General features: G+C 40.4%; 1 protein-coding gene across 1 annotated transcript; it reads right to left on the bottom strand.

Annotated features, from left to right (window-relative positions):
- Positions 1–757: 757 nt before the first annotated feature.
- Positions 758–18,828, bottom strand: LOC306738409 (neuronal membrane glycoprotein M6-a-like; the record flags this gene model as incomplete). Its single annotated transcript, XM_079220258.1, has 7 exons — positions 758–910; positions 4,043–4,108; positions 4,198–4,274; positions 5,372–5,525; positions 6,687–6,843; positions 7,623–7,815; positions 18,792–18,828. The coding sequence occupies 7 exons, from the start codon at positions 18,826–18,828 to the stop codon at positions 758–760; spliced, it is 837 nt and encodes a 278-aa protein (XP_079076384.1).
- Positions 18,829–20,218: the final 1,390 nt, after the last annotated feature.

Here is a 20,218-nt window from a genome sequence, read left to right as displayed (position 1 = left end):
TTCTTGTAGGTTTCTTGTGCTATATTGTTTCACAAATTCTTTCATACCTTTTCCAGGGTTATTTCGGTTTTCTTTGTGATTTTAGGCCAGTCCCAGTTGATTGTTCTGCACATTCACACACTGCAAAGCTACTTTGGGTAATTGGGGGTAGACAAGCTTAGGGCCCAACAAGGTAGAGGCCAGCCCTGGTAAACATAGGCCTTTATGACTTCAGAGTGAAATATCAGGAACTCTCTAAAGTCGATGTAGCCATGTTTCCCTTTTGGAACAATTTGAATTGAGCGATCTAGTAATTATGGAGTTTTTACCGGGGACTATTAGCAGTATGCAATCTGCCAGCACCAGCACCACTTCCTCTGAGGAGGGTTTGGTCTCTGCTGGTTTTCACTTTGAAGGTAATGGTAAACATGTCACTCAATTAATACGAATATGAAGCAAACCAACAGGATGCTAAAGTGTTAGCACAGATCACCTGAGCCAATGATCTACTGCATGTTGTTGTGTGTTTTTTGTGTGTCATTTTTGTGTCATCATATCATTTCGGCCTAATAATGTCCTAATTTGTGTCTTTGAATGTATGTTTGTCGTTTTTTTCTTCTTTCACGTGTGTACTGTATGTTTCCGCTATCCTTAGGCTTTTGTCAGGCCCTGTGTGTGTGTGTGTGTGTGTGTGTTTGTTTGTGTTTGTGTGTGCATATATCAGCTTGTATGTGTGTGTGTGTGTAATGTGGGTGTGGTTTCTCTCGTAGGTGTGTGTTTATGTGTAAGCGTTGAGACGTTCTTTGGAGCGTGTAGAGTGGATGTCATGCAGCTCCTGCTCCTCCTTTGATTTGATATCCTCGTACTTCTGCATCCGGCTGGCGTCCTTCAGGTAGCCCCAGTTAGCAGCGAGAGCCATCAGGAAATGGACCTGGAGGAAGAGAGGAAAAGCCACGGTTGATTCAAGTAAATATGAAGTGAACCAGAAAACAAACCTCTCGTGTGTTTGTTTTGTGTATACTGACACCTTTAGTTCAAATTGTACATCAATGAGACCCAGAGCTTGGACAAGGTCTGCTGAAACAATAGATACCAGGTGTGTGGACAGAAGGATAATTCTGCCAGGTGCATGCAGTTTGGACTTATTTGGAGAAACTGTCCGCAAGTCCCTCGATGGATGAATTCCATCACTCTTACCACTAAACAGCATAGGTAGATAGAAGAGAGAAAAAAGAGGTGGAGAAATCACCCAGTCCCATCAGTCCATCTTTAAGCTGCCTAACCACACTAATGAGGCTCAACCCACTTCTGGACAAAAATAACTTTATTTTAGCATTGGCTCACCCTGCAGCTAAACATAATCCCTCAAGCATTTGAGTTTGAGCAGACTGGAGGAACAGATCTCACGTTCGAGCGGCTCAAGCAGGCCCGAGTAGACTTGGGTCTCAAATCAGCTGATATGAGCTTACTGCAGAGACCATCCTCAATCTGTGTATTCTTGCCCTGTTGAGTTAGTAGTGGGCTTTTCTTAAAGTAACTGATGACTGTGGATTTAGACTGAGTGGACCCAGCACATGCTGTCCCCTATTTGCTTGGAGCATATGGCCAGATCTTACACACTGCATCTTGAGGGCGAACACGCCCTGGTTTGATTCCAGCTGGTGACGTTGTCCCTTTTCAACTATTAAATAAGTGCAAAAAAAACCCCTTTAGTTCCTACAGAGTGACCCGCAGCCTTCATGCATAACAAACCACACCCTAAATACTCCACCAATATGTTCGTTTCCGTGCAAAATGAAGAGTGGAGTTGACATTTGGTTGTATAGTTGTTGACAACAATTCACGTTAGCCGCTAGTCCCGTGACTCGTTTGTCTCTCGCTAGTGCGAGAGTCGTCAGTCACTCCTGTGAAGTTTTATTTTGAAAAGACACAATACATAGCGAGCTTACATCGACATTGTCACTGACCCGTGCTCTAACCACAGCAGGGAGGTGTTTTCAGTAAAAAAGCTCTCAACAACCCACTAACACAGTTTGTGACTAGCTAGTCAGTGTGTAGCATTCAATGGCGAAAGAGCAGATGGAGGAATGGATGAGAACTAAACTGAACTAAAGGAAGAGAGAATACTCATCCAGTGGCCACAAACAGGAGTCCAAATGAATGCAAATGATACTGATGCTTAAATAAGTGTTTGCCATTGAAAAGTGAATATGAGATGATGTTTATGGTTTGTTTCTGATGCTCCTAAGTCACCAACAAATATGGTAGAGCATTTTTAAATATGAGTTAAAATTTAAATGAAATATTTGAATCACACTTTTCTATTGTTAACACTTTTTATTTCTTGGGAGGGAACAGACTTTTTTTTCTTTCTTCTGTGGTGCAGGTTTGAGACAACAGCAGCTTTATTGTGGAGACCGAGCTCTTCCCTTTGTTGAATTATGGTGCCCCCTATGGACCACATACAGGACAGCACTTTTTAAGTGCAGGTTTGTGTAAGATGTATATATATATATATATATATATATATATATATATATATATATATATATATATATATATATATATATATATATATATATATACATATGTATATACATTATATATATATATATATACATATATATATGTATATATATATATATATATATATATATATATATATATATATATATATATATATATAATACAATTACAAACAATAAATATCACTGAAAACAGAAATATTGAATCTCATGCTATTTGGGGGGCCTTAGCATTGGAAAGTCTGGGAACCCGTGGCCTAAAGCACACATATGAAAAGGACTCTTTGTCACATTACCATGTTTAATATACTCTATATGTTCAACATCCCACCAGCAGGAGATGAACCTACCTCGTGATTCATCAGCAGTGGACAGGAGAATGAGTACAGGACTGCGGTGGACAGCTTCGTGGAGTTGTGTGAATTTTAATCACATGCAACTCAATATCACAAAGACTAAAGAGCCGGAGGATTTTAGGAGGCAAGGATCCCTCCGAACCCAGTCAGCATCAGGGGAACAGAGGTGGACATTGTCAGGGATTACAAATACCTGGGCGTCCACAAAGACAATAGGATGGACTGGACTTAAACACAGAGGCTTTGTACAAGGAGTGTACTTTCTCAGGAGACTCATATCTTTAAACGTCTGCAGAAGCATAGTGCAGATGTTTTAACATTTGTTCGTGGCCAGCGTCATCTTTTACACTGCAGTGTGCTGGGCAGTAGGGTGGAGGCAGCTGGTGCTAATAGACTGAATAAGCTCCTCAGGAAAGCTGGTTCTGTCCTGGGAGTGGTTCTGGAGAGAAGAGGATGCTGAGGAAACTAATCAGTATTATGGACAGTGCCTCTGATCCCACTGAGGTGCATCACAGAACGCCATATGATATTAATAATAATTAAAGCTGCACACAACGATGATCAGGGCCTATTACCTACAAGCACGGCGAGCATTCTGGGGGGACTTTGGGGGATGTGGACATTCACTACACTGCCTGCTAACGTGAAACGGTATTACCTTGAGCAGTGGCTTTGCCAGGTCATTTTGCCTGGGCTTATTCCCCAAATAGTTTTAGTATAGCCCCTAACATAAATTCAAAGGTAAGCCTGTGATGATAGACACAGACGTAATATGTGTGAATGCGTGATTGTGTTCATTACATTTGACAAATTTGCTTCTTGGTAGATCTAGGCCCCTCGTTAAAGCTGCAGGCTGAATATTTTGAGTGTAGCTTCAAATATTCTTTCAATAAAATGCCTTTTTTTGTAGAGCGGTTTAGGCCAAACGGTGAGCCTATGTAGTATTGTCTTACCTCTAATATTGAGCAGGCTAGTTGCCACAAAACATTTTTCGAAAGATTTCAGATTCCGAACCCTCCTAGTTAACTCAGTTTTTGGATCACTGTCATTCTGAAATACTGGTGGAATTATGTTTCAATGAGCTTTGTGAGCATTTTTTTCCTTTTGTATTTTGACCCCCGGGTTGGAGGTCATAGCAATCAGTGGCAATTAGTAATCAGATATGAGAATAATGGTCCTCACCATGGCGATGACAGCAGCTCCTGCTCCCGCCAGTGTGCACACGAATAGATGGAAGGTTAAGTCCAGCTGTAACACACAACACAAGCCATTTCTGGTTGAGTTTACATTCTTCTGCTTTTTGTCATGAGGTCACAAATCATATTTGCTGTCTGTACCTCATTGGATTCACACATCTTGAAGAACTTCTCAGAACCGGTACACAGCTTCCTCTCCTCAGAGATGGTCACCACTCCTGATAAACAGAAATATTAGAAACATATATTCTTCATTAATGAAATGGACTGACATGTATGATTCACTGGTACTGCACTGTTGGTCCCTGGTATTGTACAGTGTGACAACAGTGTGCTGCTGGTAGCAATACACTCACATGCAGCGACCTGGAAATGATCACAGTGTGGAATCCACACCTTCATGAACCAGCAATTGTATTCAAGTGAAATGTTGTAATTATTTTCCATGTGAAATGTTTATTAAATACTTTAAATAGTTTGCTGACAGGAGGTCCATTTGCAGTTAAAAACGTTGGACATTCGAGGACAGTGATGAAAGATACTCTACGAAATGCCTCTGGGTGTGTCTCCTTGTTTTATGTGGGCACTCTGAAGAGAATAAGATGGTGGACAGAGCTGGAAAATAATATATCGTCATAATATGTTGTTAAAATACAATATGTATTGAAAACATGTATAAATGTGTATGAGACGGAACCATTCTTTTAATACTGTGTGGTTTAATATGTTGGCAGAACCATAAACCAGGGTGTTCTCAATTGCAAAGAAAGTGCAAATCTGTGCTTATTTCATTAATATTGGTGCCCAAGCACCAACCAGCGGTCCAGTATTATGAGAACCGGTATTTCTTCACTGGCACTCAAAACAACTTCTGTGGATAAGGACACCATTTTCACTTTAATAAATCCTAAAGGGAGGAAATAGAGTTGCTTCTTTCAAAATATAAAAAAGAACAGCACAGTGTTCTGCCCAGTGTTCTGTCATTGTTGACCAAGCTTGAACTTAGAAAGCCAAAAGATATAGTTACTGTCATCTGTTCACCATAGAAAGCAGTCAGTACACCTTGTGGCATACAAGCATATGCAATGCTGAGTCTCCCTTACCAGATACATTATATTTATATTACATGACTTTCTTATTACTGGATTTGGGAATTTACCCAACATACCAAAGGCCAAATGTCAGCTGTTATAACTGTAATAACATTGCACAAGAGAATGCTGAGATGGGACTCACTATTTCTGCGATACAAACGTATATTACAATAGATTGATATATAACACATCATTCCATCTATTTCAGAGATGGCACACACCAAACTGACGCAGGTCCAGGCAGAGGTTGGCTCCCTCCACCAAGCTGGCGTTCTGACACATGGACCAAACGTTGAAGTACATGAAGACCGGCAGGCTGGTGAATGCTGTCACGCCAAGCCATACCAGGAAGAACAGGTAGGCCAAGCACATCAACTGCAAACACAGGAAACAGATATAATGAGTGACACTTTTTTATCAGTGGTGTGACTAAAACAGTGAAACATTACTATGTATGAGTTGCCTATTGCTTTTATACAGGTATTCATAATTATGAAAGGAGTGATTTACTTAATTTACTGCATTTAGAATGGAAAGTATCTTCTATCACGATATAAGTCATTTCATATATCAATCAACGACAACCAGTCATGCAGCAGTTTACATCCTTGTCTCTCCGAAATGTCATCACGTCCTTCCTTTATCATGTTGTTGTGATAATTAGCATATGGATTCTTGAGTTATGGCCAAAAGCGTGTTTAGCGAGAACACCGTGACCTTTGACCACCCAATTTGAATCACTTCATCCTTCAGTCCAAATGAACATTTGTGCCAAATTTGAAGAAATGTCCTCTCTTTTCTGAGATATCACATTTACGAGAAAGTTTATGGGAAAGACGTGAGGTCACAGGTCACCACCTAATTCTAATCACTTTATCCTTGAGTGCAAGGGGACGTTTGTGTAATTTCTTCATGTGTGACATATTTATTAGCATGTTCTTAAACACCACAAAACATTGAGCAGTGATATATTGTATACAGAAAAAACATCAATGCATTTTAAAAGAATATAAGACGGGTTTTTTTATATAAAAAAACTGGTAAACCAAATAAATTAAAGGTGCAAGCAACATTTATCGTTGAGCACTGGCAGGTTGCTGGTTTTGCTTGAACTTGTTGGCCTGCTGACTAAATATGTTATGCACTAAATTAAGAGTCAAGATTCATCAACTTAATGATTGTGATTTATTATCCTATCCCATTATCGAAATATCATAATTCCATGAGATTCACCTGAAATACTTGTAAGTACAATTCACAATTCACTGTTGGTTTTGGTCAATATGAAAAATATGATAAAATATAATTTGACTTGTCTTATCCGTTAATACATATAAGGATATGAATTAAATGATAAGACTAGTCAAATTATATTTTATCATATTTTTCATATTTTATCATATTGATCACATATTGATCACTTACGGCAAACTACCAAAAAACCTCTTGCTACAAGCTCTCTATCTGAAAGTGTAACAATATAATTTAAAATGTCACTGTATCAAAGTAAATCTACGGGTTACACATGTTTCTTACGAATGCAGTCAGGCAGCGTCCGCAGGCGGAGATCTTGAACTCCCCGTAGAGATCCCTGATAGCTCCGGTGGTGAAAAAGCCCTCAACCAGCAACAGCACCCCAAACACAAAGAATCCAGCAGCAAGGCCGTAGATGATGTACTTCAGGATGTCGATACTGTGCAGAGAACACACACACACACACACACACACACACACACACACACACACACACACACACACACACACACACACACACACACACACACACACACACACAGTGCCAGTGATTAATAAGTCATTGTTTATTTCATGCTATATAGACTGCATCTTGACATTTTATTTGTAGCTATAATATGAGTCAGAGATAATAATCAAAGATGGAGTATGAGTCCGGATCTGGATTGGGGGCTTGGTTTTTGCAGTGCGTGGGACTTTTCCTCTTGTATTGATCTATGGTCAGATAACTTATATTCACATTTGTGTGACTATTTCTTTCCATTTATAACAATTATGAGAAACAAAAAGACTACAGCTAATGTTGACAGAAATAAGCTTCCATATATGTCCATATTAGCATGCAAGCTACACAATCAGAATTTTCTGAATCATGTCCCTTGTTTTAGTCTTTAGCTGTTTTTTTCCACCACTGATAGAGTAAGGCATTAGCACAATTCTCTCCACACATTTATTTATTTTGTTTGTAGTTTGTTGTGTGTTTATTTGAAAGCCCCCAAAAGGCGGCAATGGTCCCTGCAAAAGTGATGGACAAATAAGCTACTACATAACCAGTAATGCACCTAAAGAGACTGCCTTGTGATTCTGACTGTGATGAGTCATATTTGGCATGAGTGGAATGTCATGTAATTTCCAAATCATCATCATTTTGCTCATGAAAACCCACATGTAAGGTCCTTTAATCCTGCAGAATATGAAGGTGAAAGATGAGTCACTCACATGGTGAACACATCCAGCGTTTCTCCCGGGGCTTGGATGACTTCGAAGTAGTTCTGTAGGATGGTGACGGTGCCGCTCAAAGCCTCGTGGCCACACCCACAGAACAAGGCCACGCCCATGTAGAGGAGGATGGTGGCGATGAGCGAGGCCCAGGGCAGGCTGCCCACGCATCGCTCACAGCACTCCTTGCAGCCTGAACATTGACACAAAGACAGGATTGTAAGGTTGACGGCATCTTAACATGAAATCAGTATGATGAAAATCAATGAAAACAAGTTCTTATTAATCGATACTAGTACAATGATTCGGAAAGCCGGTGGTGAGCATACACGTGATGATAATGATGATATAAGGTAAGCACAAGATCTTTAGGATTCACAATTCTGAGAGAGTTACACAGCTTTTAATAAACAATGTATTGGTTATATTCAACTAACAACAAAACAGATCTTTCTAACAAAGTAGAGGAAGTAATGCAAATCAATGACACAAGCACCACCTCCTTCCCCCATGAATTTACTTTTAAATATTTAACTCCATTAACAATGGAGAAAAAAAGTATTACTAAACATTTCCCAACCGCATTCATTTTGAGTTGATTGATGATCGGTTTGCGTGTGTATCCATAAATATACTGAAGCGCTGCCGACACAATGCAGAGACATACATCACTCTGTGGCAGCTGCACGACCACTCTTAGGGGCCATCTGACCCAGAGTCAGCTGAGACAATCAATATCACTTCCATCTCTGTGTCCAGTACATAACCGCCCTAAGCTTTAAATTACACTTGGAGGCCACTTATCAGAGAGGTGAGGCAAACAAGCTGTTAGAGCATCGTTCTCCCTCCATTAATGGATCCCTTTGAAAAGATCTGATTAAACCAGAGCCACAGCATTTGTTCTGTAATGTGAGTTACTGTTGAAGTTATTGAAGCACATTCTTTTTCAGTGCGGTGAGCACCACAAACAAATTCAATCCATTTCCACTGTATTAGGGCCGATAAAAATCTGGTCAGGTCACTCACATAAAACTAAAACCAAAATTTTGCCAGAAAGTGTTTGCTTGTCCTTTGAACTGCACCTTTAACTCTGTGAGAGTTTTTCTTTTTCACATAACACGTATTCCGTGAGCTGGATGGTGCCACTTAAATGATGAAGCATATCCAATAGATTTATGGGGCTTCCAGCTTATTTCTATACAAAAACTCAAAGACAAACAAAGCCCTCAACACAAAGAGACTTCATACAAACAATGGTACTCCAAACAGCGCACTAAATGTCTTCCTCTCCCATTATACGGGTGAGAATCAAACTGGATTTACAGTATAAGTTCTTCTACTGCTTCACACTGGACCAGGCTTTTTTGGATCAGAATGTGACGAGGCTAAATTCAATCATATCAACCTGCTGGCTACTTGGAATCAACCGAGACAGATTTGAGCCGTTATTGCTAATGCCAGCTTTCAGGGTCTCAAAGGCTGTATTCCATTTAAAAACGCATATCTTTTGCTGAGTTTACACAGAGCGTCCACACTACCCCGGAGTTTTAGAGCATCCAAAACGAAGGGGTTGAGAAGCCTCCGGGGTTACCTCGTAGTGTGGACGGCAGAACTGCATACGTTTTAAAACGATGACGTAGACGCCCGCGTTGGCTACTTGATTGGGTCTGTTGTGCAGTTAGATTCTGCATTTTATAATTCTGCTCCTGCTGCATGTGGAGGAAGCAGCTGCTATTGACGCCATTAGTGAGCGGCGTGTCCAGCGGCGGTATCAGACGTGTGAAGTCACAGTCTGAGGGTTGGAGGAGGACGATGGACACAAAATGGAGAACTTTCCTTTTCTTACCGATGCGTATTTTGTTTTACACAACTATTGTGATGTCCACACAAAAACTGTAAAGGAACTAAAGCAGGAATGCTCTGCAGTAAGACAGAGACTTCACCAGCAGAGCTACGAGTGAGAACAGACAACAAGGAAACCGAGGAAACGAGTGAGAGACGAGTGTTGACCACATTTATTGACCCATAATCTAGTAAAACTTTGATTTATTCATCAGCGTTTGTGAAGATGTACCTGTGATCCTTCTTTGTCTTTTCTACGCCATCCTCCTGTGTTTGGCATGTCTTGACGTGGTCAAATAGAGTTCTCCGCCTGCAACATTGTATCATTGTGCAGCGGCCTTGAGTGATGCCCCGACAAAAGGATTTAAGCAGACATGTTCACTTGTGTGCTGCCTTTCCAAAGGTGATTTGCTGCAGTCGCAATCAGATAAAGGGCAATCTGTCTTCTTTTAGAATAGGGAGGGTAGAGGCCACAGTACAGGGCAGAGGTTCCCCGTCCACAAATACTTCAACAACCCACATATCCTTCTTTATTACAAAGTGTTCTCCTTGAAAACATGTATACTGTAATGTTAGGAGGGCAGGGAATAATACCATATTGTCGGGTCGGGTCGGGTTTAACCACCACATCTGACAGGTGCGATCACCGTGGACGTCTTTTTAGCTGCAGATCCACGACGTGCTGCTAGATGCTGAATCAAAAAATGATCTTAATTGCATTGAAATCTATTTAGAATCTTTTCGAGCTAGAAAAAGGATTTCCACAAGGTTTGATCTCTTGATTTTGTGTAGTTTCTTCTAATGTGCAGGGGATCTCACAGAAATATGTAGAATGACCAGCCCAATACTTAAAATGAGGTTTAGGCAACATATATAATACATATGTAATAAATCACCTCTGGCCAGATCCTCCGTCAATTTATTCAACATCAACATCCATAGCCCTTGCACCGCTTTTGTTGTCTATAGTCACTGTACATACGTACATACAATTCATATACACTGCACATACTTTGCATTTTTTTGCACTTTCTTTATTGTTTAATTTCCTAAATGAGTACACTCTGCTGTTTTGTTGTATATATTGAGTATCTTTCATTCCTGATATTTTTGTGTCTTCTATGTAACTTTGCTTTGTGACCAACAAATTACCCCTTGGGGATGAATAAAGTATACATCCATCTATCTATCTATCTATCTATCTATCTATCTATCTATCTATCTATCTATCTATCTATCTATACATATATATATATATATATATATATATATATATATATATATATATATATATATGTATAGATATAGATATAGATATCTATATATATATATATATATATATATATATATATATATATATATATTTATATATATATATATATATATATATATATATATATATATATATATATATATATATCGTAATATGTCACGATTGGGCTTAAAATAAGTTTTGAAATGTATGTTTTGGCAACAAAACAAACAACAAAAAGTACAGTAAAATACGCCACGAATGTAACTCAATAACTCAATAACTCAACAACACCGCTCTCAAACACCAATCTTCTGGTGGAAAGTCATGTGATCATTGGACTCCTCCCCTCCCTGCTGTCTAGCAGAAGTCTTTCTCACTGTTTAAACTACGTCACTGGCTTTGAGCATTGCATTTAATATGTGTGTGTGTCCAGTATGACAAAAAAACTGTTTACTCTCCTTTGCCATTTTCTTTTAGTGATTTAAAAAGAATGACAAACCACCGTGTAATTAGTTGTCGTGGTCATGTCACATATATGTTTGTGGGATCAGGCTGTGATGTACATTAAGGTGAGAAGGTGGTTTGTTTTGGGACAGATGTTTCTGCCTCACAAGCAGCTGTAATGTCTACTGCTTTCTTCATAAATCCATATCAGCTTGCGCACACACATACACACACACACACACACACACACACACACACAGTCTTTGTAATAAGCCCACATGGAGCCATGCATGTAGACAGAGCGGCAGTCCTATAGAAACACAAACAACGCTTTTCTACCCCCTCTTCCTGTGTGTGTGTGTGTGTGTGTGTGTGTGTGTGTGTGTGTGTGTGTGTGTGTGTGTGTGTGTGTGCGTCCGTGTGTGAGTCATCGTGCTGCTCAGGTTTAATGGACCAGCCTTGTTGCCATGCCAACAGGGGTGTGGCAGGAGCCTGCTGACCCACTTTGCCTGTAGCATTGTCATGGCAACAGTGCGCTCTGTGAGCGCTACAGTCACACTAATGCACATTTTCACACACACACACACACACACACACACACACACACACACACACACACACAAAGCAACAGAAAGCATTTCCATAAACACAAAGTCAGCCGTCAGCTTCATGATTGTCTCAGTTTATGAACATAATCAATGTTCAATTTCAACGTGCCTCTCTACTAAATATGCGTCGTTACGGAGGAACAAAAATGTCTGCTATGTCCAGTAGGAAGGTTCCATTTTGCCCAAACTGACTCAATTTTATTCAGAATTCCCAAAGGGTTTGTTTTACACACACCTGAATAATTTCCTGTTGTTGACGCCATAAAAGCCATTCATAAAGAATCAGATTCAGGTCACATCGTAGCAACAACTCTGAGGCAGATGGGCAGGCATAGAGAGGAGAATTATGACATTGTGATATTAATGTGTTTTTTTACGAGCATGTGTGAATGTTTTTTTTTAAAGAGAAAGGGATTCATGCCATGTATTTGTGTCTTGCGTAGAAATATTTTCATATCTGCATGTTTATGACGGTGCAGTTATATTTGTGTGTGTGTGTGTGTTTTTGAATGTGTCCTGGATATCAGTCATGTTATAATCCTCGCCATATTTCCGTATTTGGGCTTCAAACACAGGACAGACGCTGTGACCTGCTAAAAAGTGGGAGAGGCTAAAAAAAACTAAAAACAGCCATGTGTGGATGATTTCTTTGTTTAGGGAGAAGGAAATAGTTTTAGATGTGCTATCACAACAATAATCTATTTGCTGCAACATTAAAGTATATTTTGAATGATAGGACAGCAACGTCTTGGCCTGATGATGGTGATTGTCTGTCCATCCAACACATCCGGCATGAATTTTCATTGTCTGCAGAGGAATATTTTCTCATTTATTCTAATACCACCACCAGGACTTAATTCATATTCACAAATCAATCCTTTGTATTTATAGTGCCATCTATAAGGACAAGTATGACCAAATCATGAGACTCAACATGTTGTTCCAGATAATCGTGTATTATCTGGGTGTGGGTCACGCACAAACACACACACACACACACACACACACACACACACACACACACACACACACACACACACACACACACACAAACACACACTTTAATACTTTCACACTGAGACTTGGTGATCATTTGCCAAGCAATTTAGTTGATGCTGTCTAACCTGATTGTCTAAAACACTGCTGTGTGTGTGTGTTTGTGTGTGTGTTTGTGTGTATGTGTGTGTGTGTGTGCGCGTGTGTGTGTGTGTGTGTGTGTGTGCTTGTGTCTGTCTGTCTGGATCACTGTCTTAGCTCTGAGAGAGGATTACTGAGGTATCTCTCGCACTCTCTCTCTCTCTCTTTCTCTCCCCCACACACACACACACACACACACACACACACACACACACACACACACACACACACACAGCCCCATGAAGATGTACTCAATAGTCAAAGGCCTGCTCTAACAGAAAATGACAAGTTCGGCCCATGAAAGTATAACCCAGAAAAATATTGATATATGATTATTAAAACAAATCAGATAATACTGTTTTGTAGATTTGGAGATGTTTTTTTTTTAGGATTGTAGAAATGTTCTGTGGGCCCTCCCCCCCCCCCCATACACACACACACACACACACAGTTAATGGTAGTAAACGCTGCTGCCATGGACTCCTGAAATGTTTCTCTATAGCTGCCAAACAAATCTCTCCTCTCCTCTCTGCATCCATCACTCACTCACAGCGCCTGAGTTGTGTGTATGTGATGTATTATTCATTGATCCGGTGGTTTATTAATAACAATAAATGAACAGCTGCAATAGTTGTTAAAGCAGCCAAGGAACCCAGTCGATACTTTATTGTGCTGGATGCATTCCTCCTACATTCCCCGTAGCTGGAGACCAGTACACAGTGTGGACCGGATGAATACATGGTTCATCACCAAGGAATCGTTCAGCTGCCTCTGAAGCCACTGGAGGAGAAGAACAAGTCAATAAGCAGCGAGCGTCCTCGGTCTCCACCAGTGTCCACTGTGTCCTGATGTCGGATAATGAAGTCCTATTTTCTGTTATTGACAGTATCGGCTGTGATCTTTGCAGGAGGGCAGTCCCGCTCCAGCAGCATCCTCCTTCTCATGACTACTCTGACTTAAAGAGGAGGCAGAGCAGCTGGGGAAGAGACAGGAGGAGGGGGAAGCCCCAGCGAGACCAATCATATCTCAGTGATGGATGCGTTTTTAGACGGGCAGACGATTCTCAAGCAGGCTGTCAACAGGAGACATTACGCCATTAACCAGCTGACATTGTGAAAGGACTCATGTTTACTTGCCAAAATGAAATGCAATCATGTGGGTAATTATAAAAAACAAACAATCATGAACATTCTAGATGAGCTATGCATTTACCTCATGACGTTAAAACAAAAAACATTGAATGCATTGAGGCGAATTAAAGGTATGCCACAATGTGCCTCCCACAACTCTATAAATACACAAAAATGGGCCAGAGGAACACAGTTTGTCTTAAAGGAGCTATTCTGCATTGACTTTTTCCAGTTTCATTCTCTTTCAACACAAGTATTCAGAACAGCCCTCTGAGCGAGCCTCTGGAACACCGTTTCAGACCTTTAAGGGAAACGACGCAGATACAATACAGAAGTACTGTTCAAATTACAATTAATTTGCAAGATGTTCTATCTGTGAAAAGGAAAATCCCCACTAAAAAAGTTATTGGAGAATTAGAACCAATCCATCCTTTAGCTAAATGGCAACAGTGCCGGGACTCTATGCCAGCCGCCTCTGTGATATAGGAGGATTCTCTGATGAAACCCACACTGCGAGCTCATGGTGTGTCACAGCGACTGAGAGTCACAAAACCACACCTTTGTGGGTGATTGAGTTCGTAGTGTAGGTGGCTCTCTCTCTCTTTGTCTGTGCATTGAAAAAACATCTAACAAAGCACCATACCCAGCAACAGGCACATACATTTGGTCCTTGAGCCTTGATGATGAAGAGCTGAGAGGGAAGGACACGCGATCAACAAACGTTCGTACCCTTGGGAGGATGAACGATCCTGGAAAAAAACACGTCCATCTGCTCATCAGATTTTGAGGAATCTTATTTTGAAAGATGACGGGTGGTAATAGATGGAAAAAACTCAGTGTATCTAATATGTGCTCAGTACATTTGACAGCAATCTGCCCATTATATTTTGATACGTGTTATGTAGGAAGAAACATTTTGGAGCTGGTGTTGGTGCACGAATTTTCATGGCGGTCTGCCCAGAAACTGAGGATATCTGGATCAAAAGAGTTGGTTGGACAAACCGACCACGAGCAGAGTAATCATTTTACTGCAATCAAGGTTTGTGTTAACCTCTTGCACCCACTATTAATCATAATGCAGTCCAGTTAGCCAGCTGCTCGTCGTGTGTAAATGCCATACACTCACGGGCAGCAGATTGGACCTTTTGATAAGCTGTTTTTTTTCTTCTTCTATGAATGGAAAGTAATGAAAATAGAGAGATACAGCAGAGCTCACTGTTGCCACGGCTTCCTCCTCTGCTTCTTTCTCTCCGCCATGCTCTTCACCCCTCACACCCTCTGTGGGCCTGCAAGTCAATTTGTATTGACTTATTCCTCTTTCCATTAAGTTGCTTTCTATTAGTGGTCATCATATTGAAATGGATACGAGGCGAATACACAAAGTCCACTTTCTGTTGCATGGCTCCTGTCGGTTTTCCGCTTGACTTCTACAATAAAGGAGCAAGGCATTTTTCAAATGGGCCTCTGCAGGTTTAGGAAGTGGCCACTTAAGGTATCCCTGATAAACCAGCCATGCACATACTAGCACATACCATCAATGTTCCTCAGTGTTAATGTGTTTAACTTAGATTCAATAAAGGGATAGTTTGGGTGATTTGAAATAGGGTTGTATGAGGTACCTATGGATAGTCAAGCTATTTGTTAAAGCCCGGGTGTGAAGCAATGTGCCGCTGTGGACGGGGCCAGCAGGAAAACGTATTTCACCTAAACGAAAGGCACAAATCGATACCCGCTTCAGTATATGCTACATTTAGAATATTTTAAAAGCTTTAACTTGGCGCCAGACAGCCTTTTCTGATCAGGAACTGAACTGAAAGTGAACTGTGCTTTATTCAAAGCCCCACAACTCCATTTGTAACAACAGGTGTAAATGGTAAATTGACTTTCGTTTGTTTGCCTTGTCAGCATTCACCCACTCACACACTGATGTTGCCACTTCCACATGTGGACTAAAGGAACCGGGGCATCAAAGTGCCGATCATCCGATTGGAAGGTTCAGATATGTGTCAATTCAGTTCTCCGTTGGAAAATATTTTAAATACGGCATACAATTAACTGATATTGCTGCTTTTGGTGGACTTTTCTTTTAGGTGGTTAAAATGTGCTGTGCTGCTATCCCCGTCCACAGCAGTGTGTCGCTTAGCTTCATTGCTGGTCGTCATGTCTGCTTGCCGACCACCCCCTATACAATTACAATAGATATGTACACCATCCCACTCCAAACCACCCAGTTAAAGTCTCCGCATACGGTCTGTGAAACACACAGCATGTTGGTGGGTACATCCAATGTATTTTGTGAATACACAATAATTTGTATGAGTTGTGAGGTGCACCATGTCTGGATAATAGAAATCAGCAAGCGGAAAAACAGCACATGAATGGCTGTCAGTGTGGTAAATAAAAACTGGCTCCATACATTCACACGTGAAACAACTAGCAAACAATGTATGGCAAATATTCAGTGTAAATGATTCCATTATCTACATCCTGTACAGCGTACCTTTTTTAATTGTTTTTAATCAGTCCAATTCATATGATGTATAACTCTTGTTCAACACAATCAGCAGTATTGATCACTCTGGTTAGGGTAAAGTTCATTTGCACTGTGCTGTAATCATTACATTTTCACCTGATTTAGCTAATTCAAGATAATTCATTAAATCCATTTACATTATGATATTGGACTTAGGCAAGGCTTATGGCCATGCTGTATAATAATCAGAAGACTAATCAGACTTTAGAATTCTACATTTTGCCCAAATAATTTGTTATCATTCATGATTTTAGCCGGCGGCAAATCCGTGTCATTCATGTGTTCAGCCAAGTTCAGCAACATAAGAAAAGAAAACAGAGTTATTCCAAAATGTCAGAAGATCACGAGGGCAGATAATTGATAACCATTTGTGACACAAGATTAAGGGTCAGACCTTGTGTTCAACTGATTTAAGACCCAGACCAGATCCCTGACATAGAAACAATTTCACACATAGTCTGGATGCGGAACTGTGCATCCCCCTCATTAGAAATGTGAAAGTCTCAACACATCGATACTAAACACTAAATTAAAGGTGATTCATCAATTCAAAATGAAGTCCATGTACGTCATCCAGCACAGAAGTCTCTCTTCATGTCTCCAACAGCCGCTCTGCATCACTTGCTGCCTCAGTCTTTATTCTGATAGTCACGTACTCCAGCTCTCCTTGTCGTCTCCTACCCTATTTCATCACACGGGAACACACCTGTATTTTTTTAGATGTGCGCATCCCATTCATTAAAATAAAACAGGAAGATAAGGGAGGGGGGGTGACAAGAAAAGGAGGATGTAAAAAAAAAAGGAATGACGCAGATTTGGGATTGGATGGGAACAGAAGGAGTTTTGGTGGCAAAATGAATAAAATGAAAAATGGCTGTAATAAAAAATCAGGTTTGCTTGGAAAATCTTGCCTCCCCAGTTGGCTTTCTGATTGGCTAAAACAGGTTCCTTCCAGAAAAGAAATACACGTATCCGCCTATCACACAGCGGGATACAATTCCGATAGCCGTGTTACCATGGATACAGTGTTAATAAACGTAAATAGTGCGATAAATGGAATTAATTGCATTAAACAGATCCGTCCTCGAATACATTTCCGAACCAGTTTACGCAGCAACACTACGATGAATTCAGACTGAAGGTAAATGAAGAAAATGGACACGCCCATTTTTAACGCTGACAGCAACAACAGTAAAAATGCGATGAAAAACATGAATATGATATCTGGGAGAAAAGGAAAAAAAAATAGAACATACAGCGAAAGATTACCTATGTTTCAATGTGTGAATTTAGAAATAGGCACAGAAAAAAATGGGTGGAGAAAGAGAGGGAGGGAACTGACAGAGTGAGATGGGGAGCATGAGATGAGTCCAAAAAAGATGGACAGAGAAAACAAGAGACAGAATGTAGTTGGAAATATAGTGAATGAGAACAACTGAAGGTGAAAAAATACATTAAGGGAGAGGGCTAGTGATGGAGAGATGTGAAGAAAATGGAGGGACCGGGTAGGGAGTGACACGGACGGCAGAAGAAGAAAAAAAAAGGGAGAGCGGGAGGAAAAGGGGAGGAAAAGGCGTTCAGACAAGCGTGCAGCCTCAACAATGAAGGCTAACAAAGAAAGCCCCAATGCAGGCATCAATCACTGAACCACTTGGCTTTCTTTTGCCCCACACTCTTCTACCCCTGCCCCCCCCCCCCACCCCCTTGCCACTCCCACCCACTCCTCCATCCACCCTGCCATCAATCCATACATCCGTCCATCCATCCATCTGCCCATCCATCTGTCAGTACAGTCTCCAAAACAACAGCAACCCTCCGGTGTCTGCCATCTCCTCTCACCCTCAACCCAAACAACCCGATTATTCATGCATCCCTTCGTGAAAAAGGAAAAAGAAAGAAAAAAAACACACACAACAGAACAGGGTTATATAATCTGTGTTATTATCACGAGCAGACATATAGATGGCATGATTAAAAATGCAATGAAGATCGTTCCAGTTCTGCTGGGAAACGAAATGATGAGGAAAACGAGCTATTTGTGGCCATTAAATGCACAGACAAAGATCTGGGCTGGTGTTTTTTTTTCTCTTCGGGACATGTATGCTGCCCACTGCCCACACAAAGGAATCCCATGATGATACCGAGAGGAACGGATGAGCAGAACAAAAGGCACAACTGATTAAAGACAAATGAGACGCGGAAATTATTCCTCCGTCTTACCTTTCTGGCTTTGCGATTCATCCATGTTTTCCTCCATTGTGGCAAGTTACAGTCCCTTTGTCTCTATAGTGTGAAGCTGTTTAAAGCCCCTTGCTAGCTCTCAGCACAGTGTGCGTGTGTGTGTGGGAGGCTGTGTGTGAGAGTGTTTTTTTTTTTTTTATCTCCCTGTAGATGATGGAGGCTCAGGGAAGTCCCTGTTTCAATTCTCTGCTCTCTCTCTCTCTTCGCACTGCCTCTTTGGGCTTTTCTATCTTCCTGTTTCTGTAATTACCTATAGATTTAGCTTTCTATAGAGATATTGATTTAAATCATTTGTGCATCAAAAACTGAAAGCCATTATTAAATAATAAAATCCATAATTTTCTTGATTTAAAGCTTTTTCATTTACATCCAGTCAAATTTGATTTGTATTGTGTTAAATACATGAGCCAAGACCGAGTTAATAAAAAAATAAGTGTAAAGCAGTTAATGTCAGTCTTCATTAACTCTAAGCAAGATAGAAACCTCTGCCATTACCAGCTCTTATCAGGCTAAATTTATTATGTACTTCATTTAGGAGAGATGAGAGTAAAACACAAAAGGGTTATGAGATCTAATCCAGGCCGGTTTACCCTGGTCAGGTCCTGACCGACAGCTAAAGTTACAGAACTAAATTAAAGTTATAATTTTAACACATCAATGAAGAAAAAAATCACTTTAATTGTATGGACAAACAAGGGTGACTAAAAGCTGAATGTTAAATAACAAGAGCACAATTAAAGTAGGGAATTAATTTCAGAAGCACTTTTTGTTATATTTGTCTCTTTAGGTCCAGACAGCAATTAATTAATGAAATGCTCTGATGACATTTAAAACAATTATCTGATATGTGTGGCTGTCACAGGACTGTAATAAGCCCGCCCAATCCATTAAAACATTTTTTATAAATAAAAAGGTACTATGGGCGCATTTTTGGACAATCTATTAAATCATTATTCTGGTCTAAGAAATAACTTGATTGTACTGGCATCAGCAATGATATAAAACACTTTAAATAACATTAATCAAACCTGTCCGTCCTTTACCAGGATGCGTATTGTGTGGTTTTATGGTTGTTGATAATAATTTATTCATTGTTTTTAAAAGGCAATTTGTGTATTGTGTTTTTTTTCCCTCTCTTTCTCTTTGACTGATTGTTCCAGCTTGGGTTGCCTCCCGACCCTTTAAGGAGGGGCTGGCCCATTGTGGGCTTGTTCCCTTCAAAAAAATAACAGCTCCCAGACCCTAAGGAGGGGTCCTGTTTTTTTAGGGGGATTAACAGTCTCATTAGTCACCAGGGACCCAGCCTTCCATCCCCATGCTGCCCGGTCCAGAGGGAACCCTCAGAGTCCTGAATTAAGCTCGCCAGGGACGGAGCCCAACAAGGTTGTAGTTTGGAGAGTTTTAAT

This window comes from Taurulus bubalis (assembly GCF_910589615.1).
Source record: "Taurulus bubalis genome assembly, chromosome: 6".
Classification (NCBI taxonomy): domain Eukaryota; kingdom Metazoa; phylum Chordata; class Actinopteri; order Perciformes; family Cottidae; genus Taurulus; species Taurulus bubalis.
This window is presented reverse-complemented; position numbering and strand designations above follow the sequence as displayed.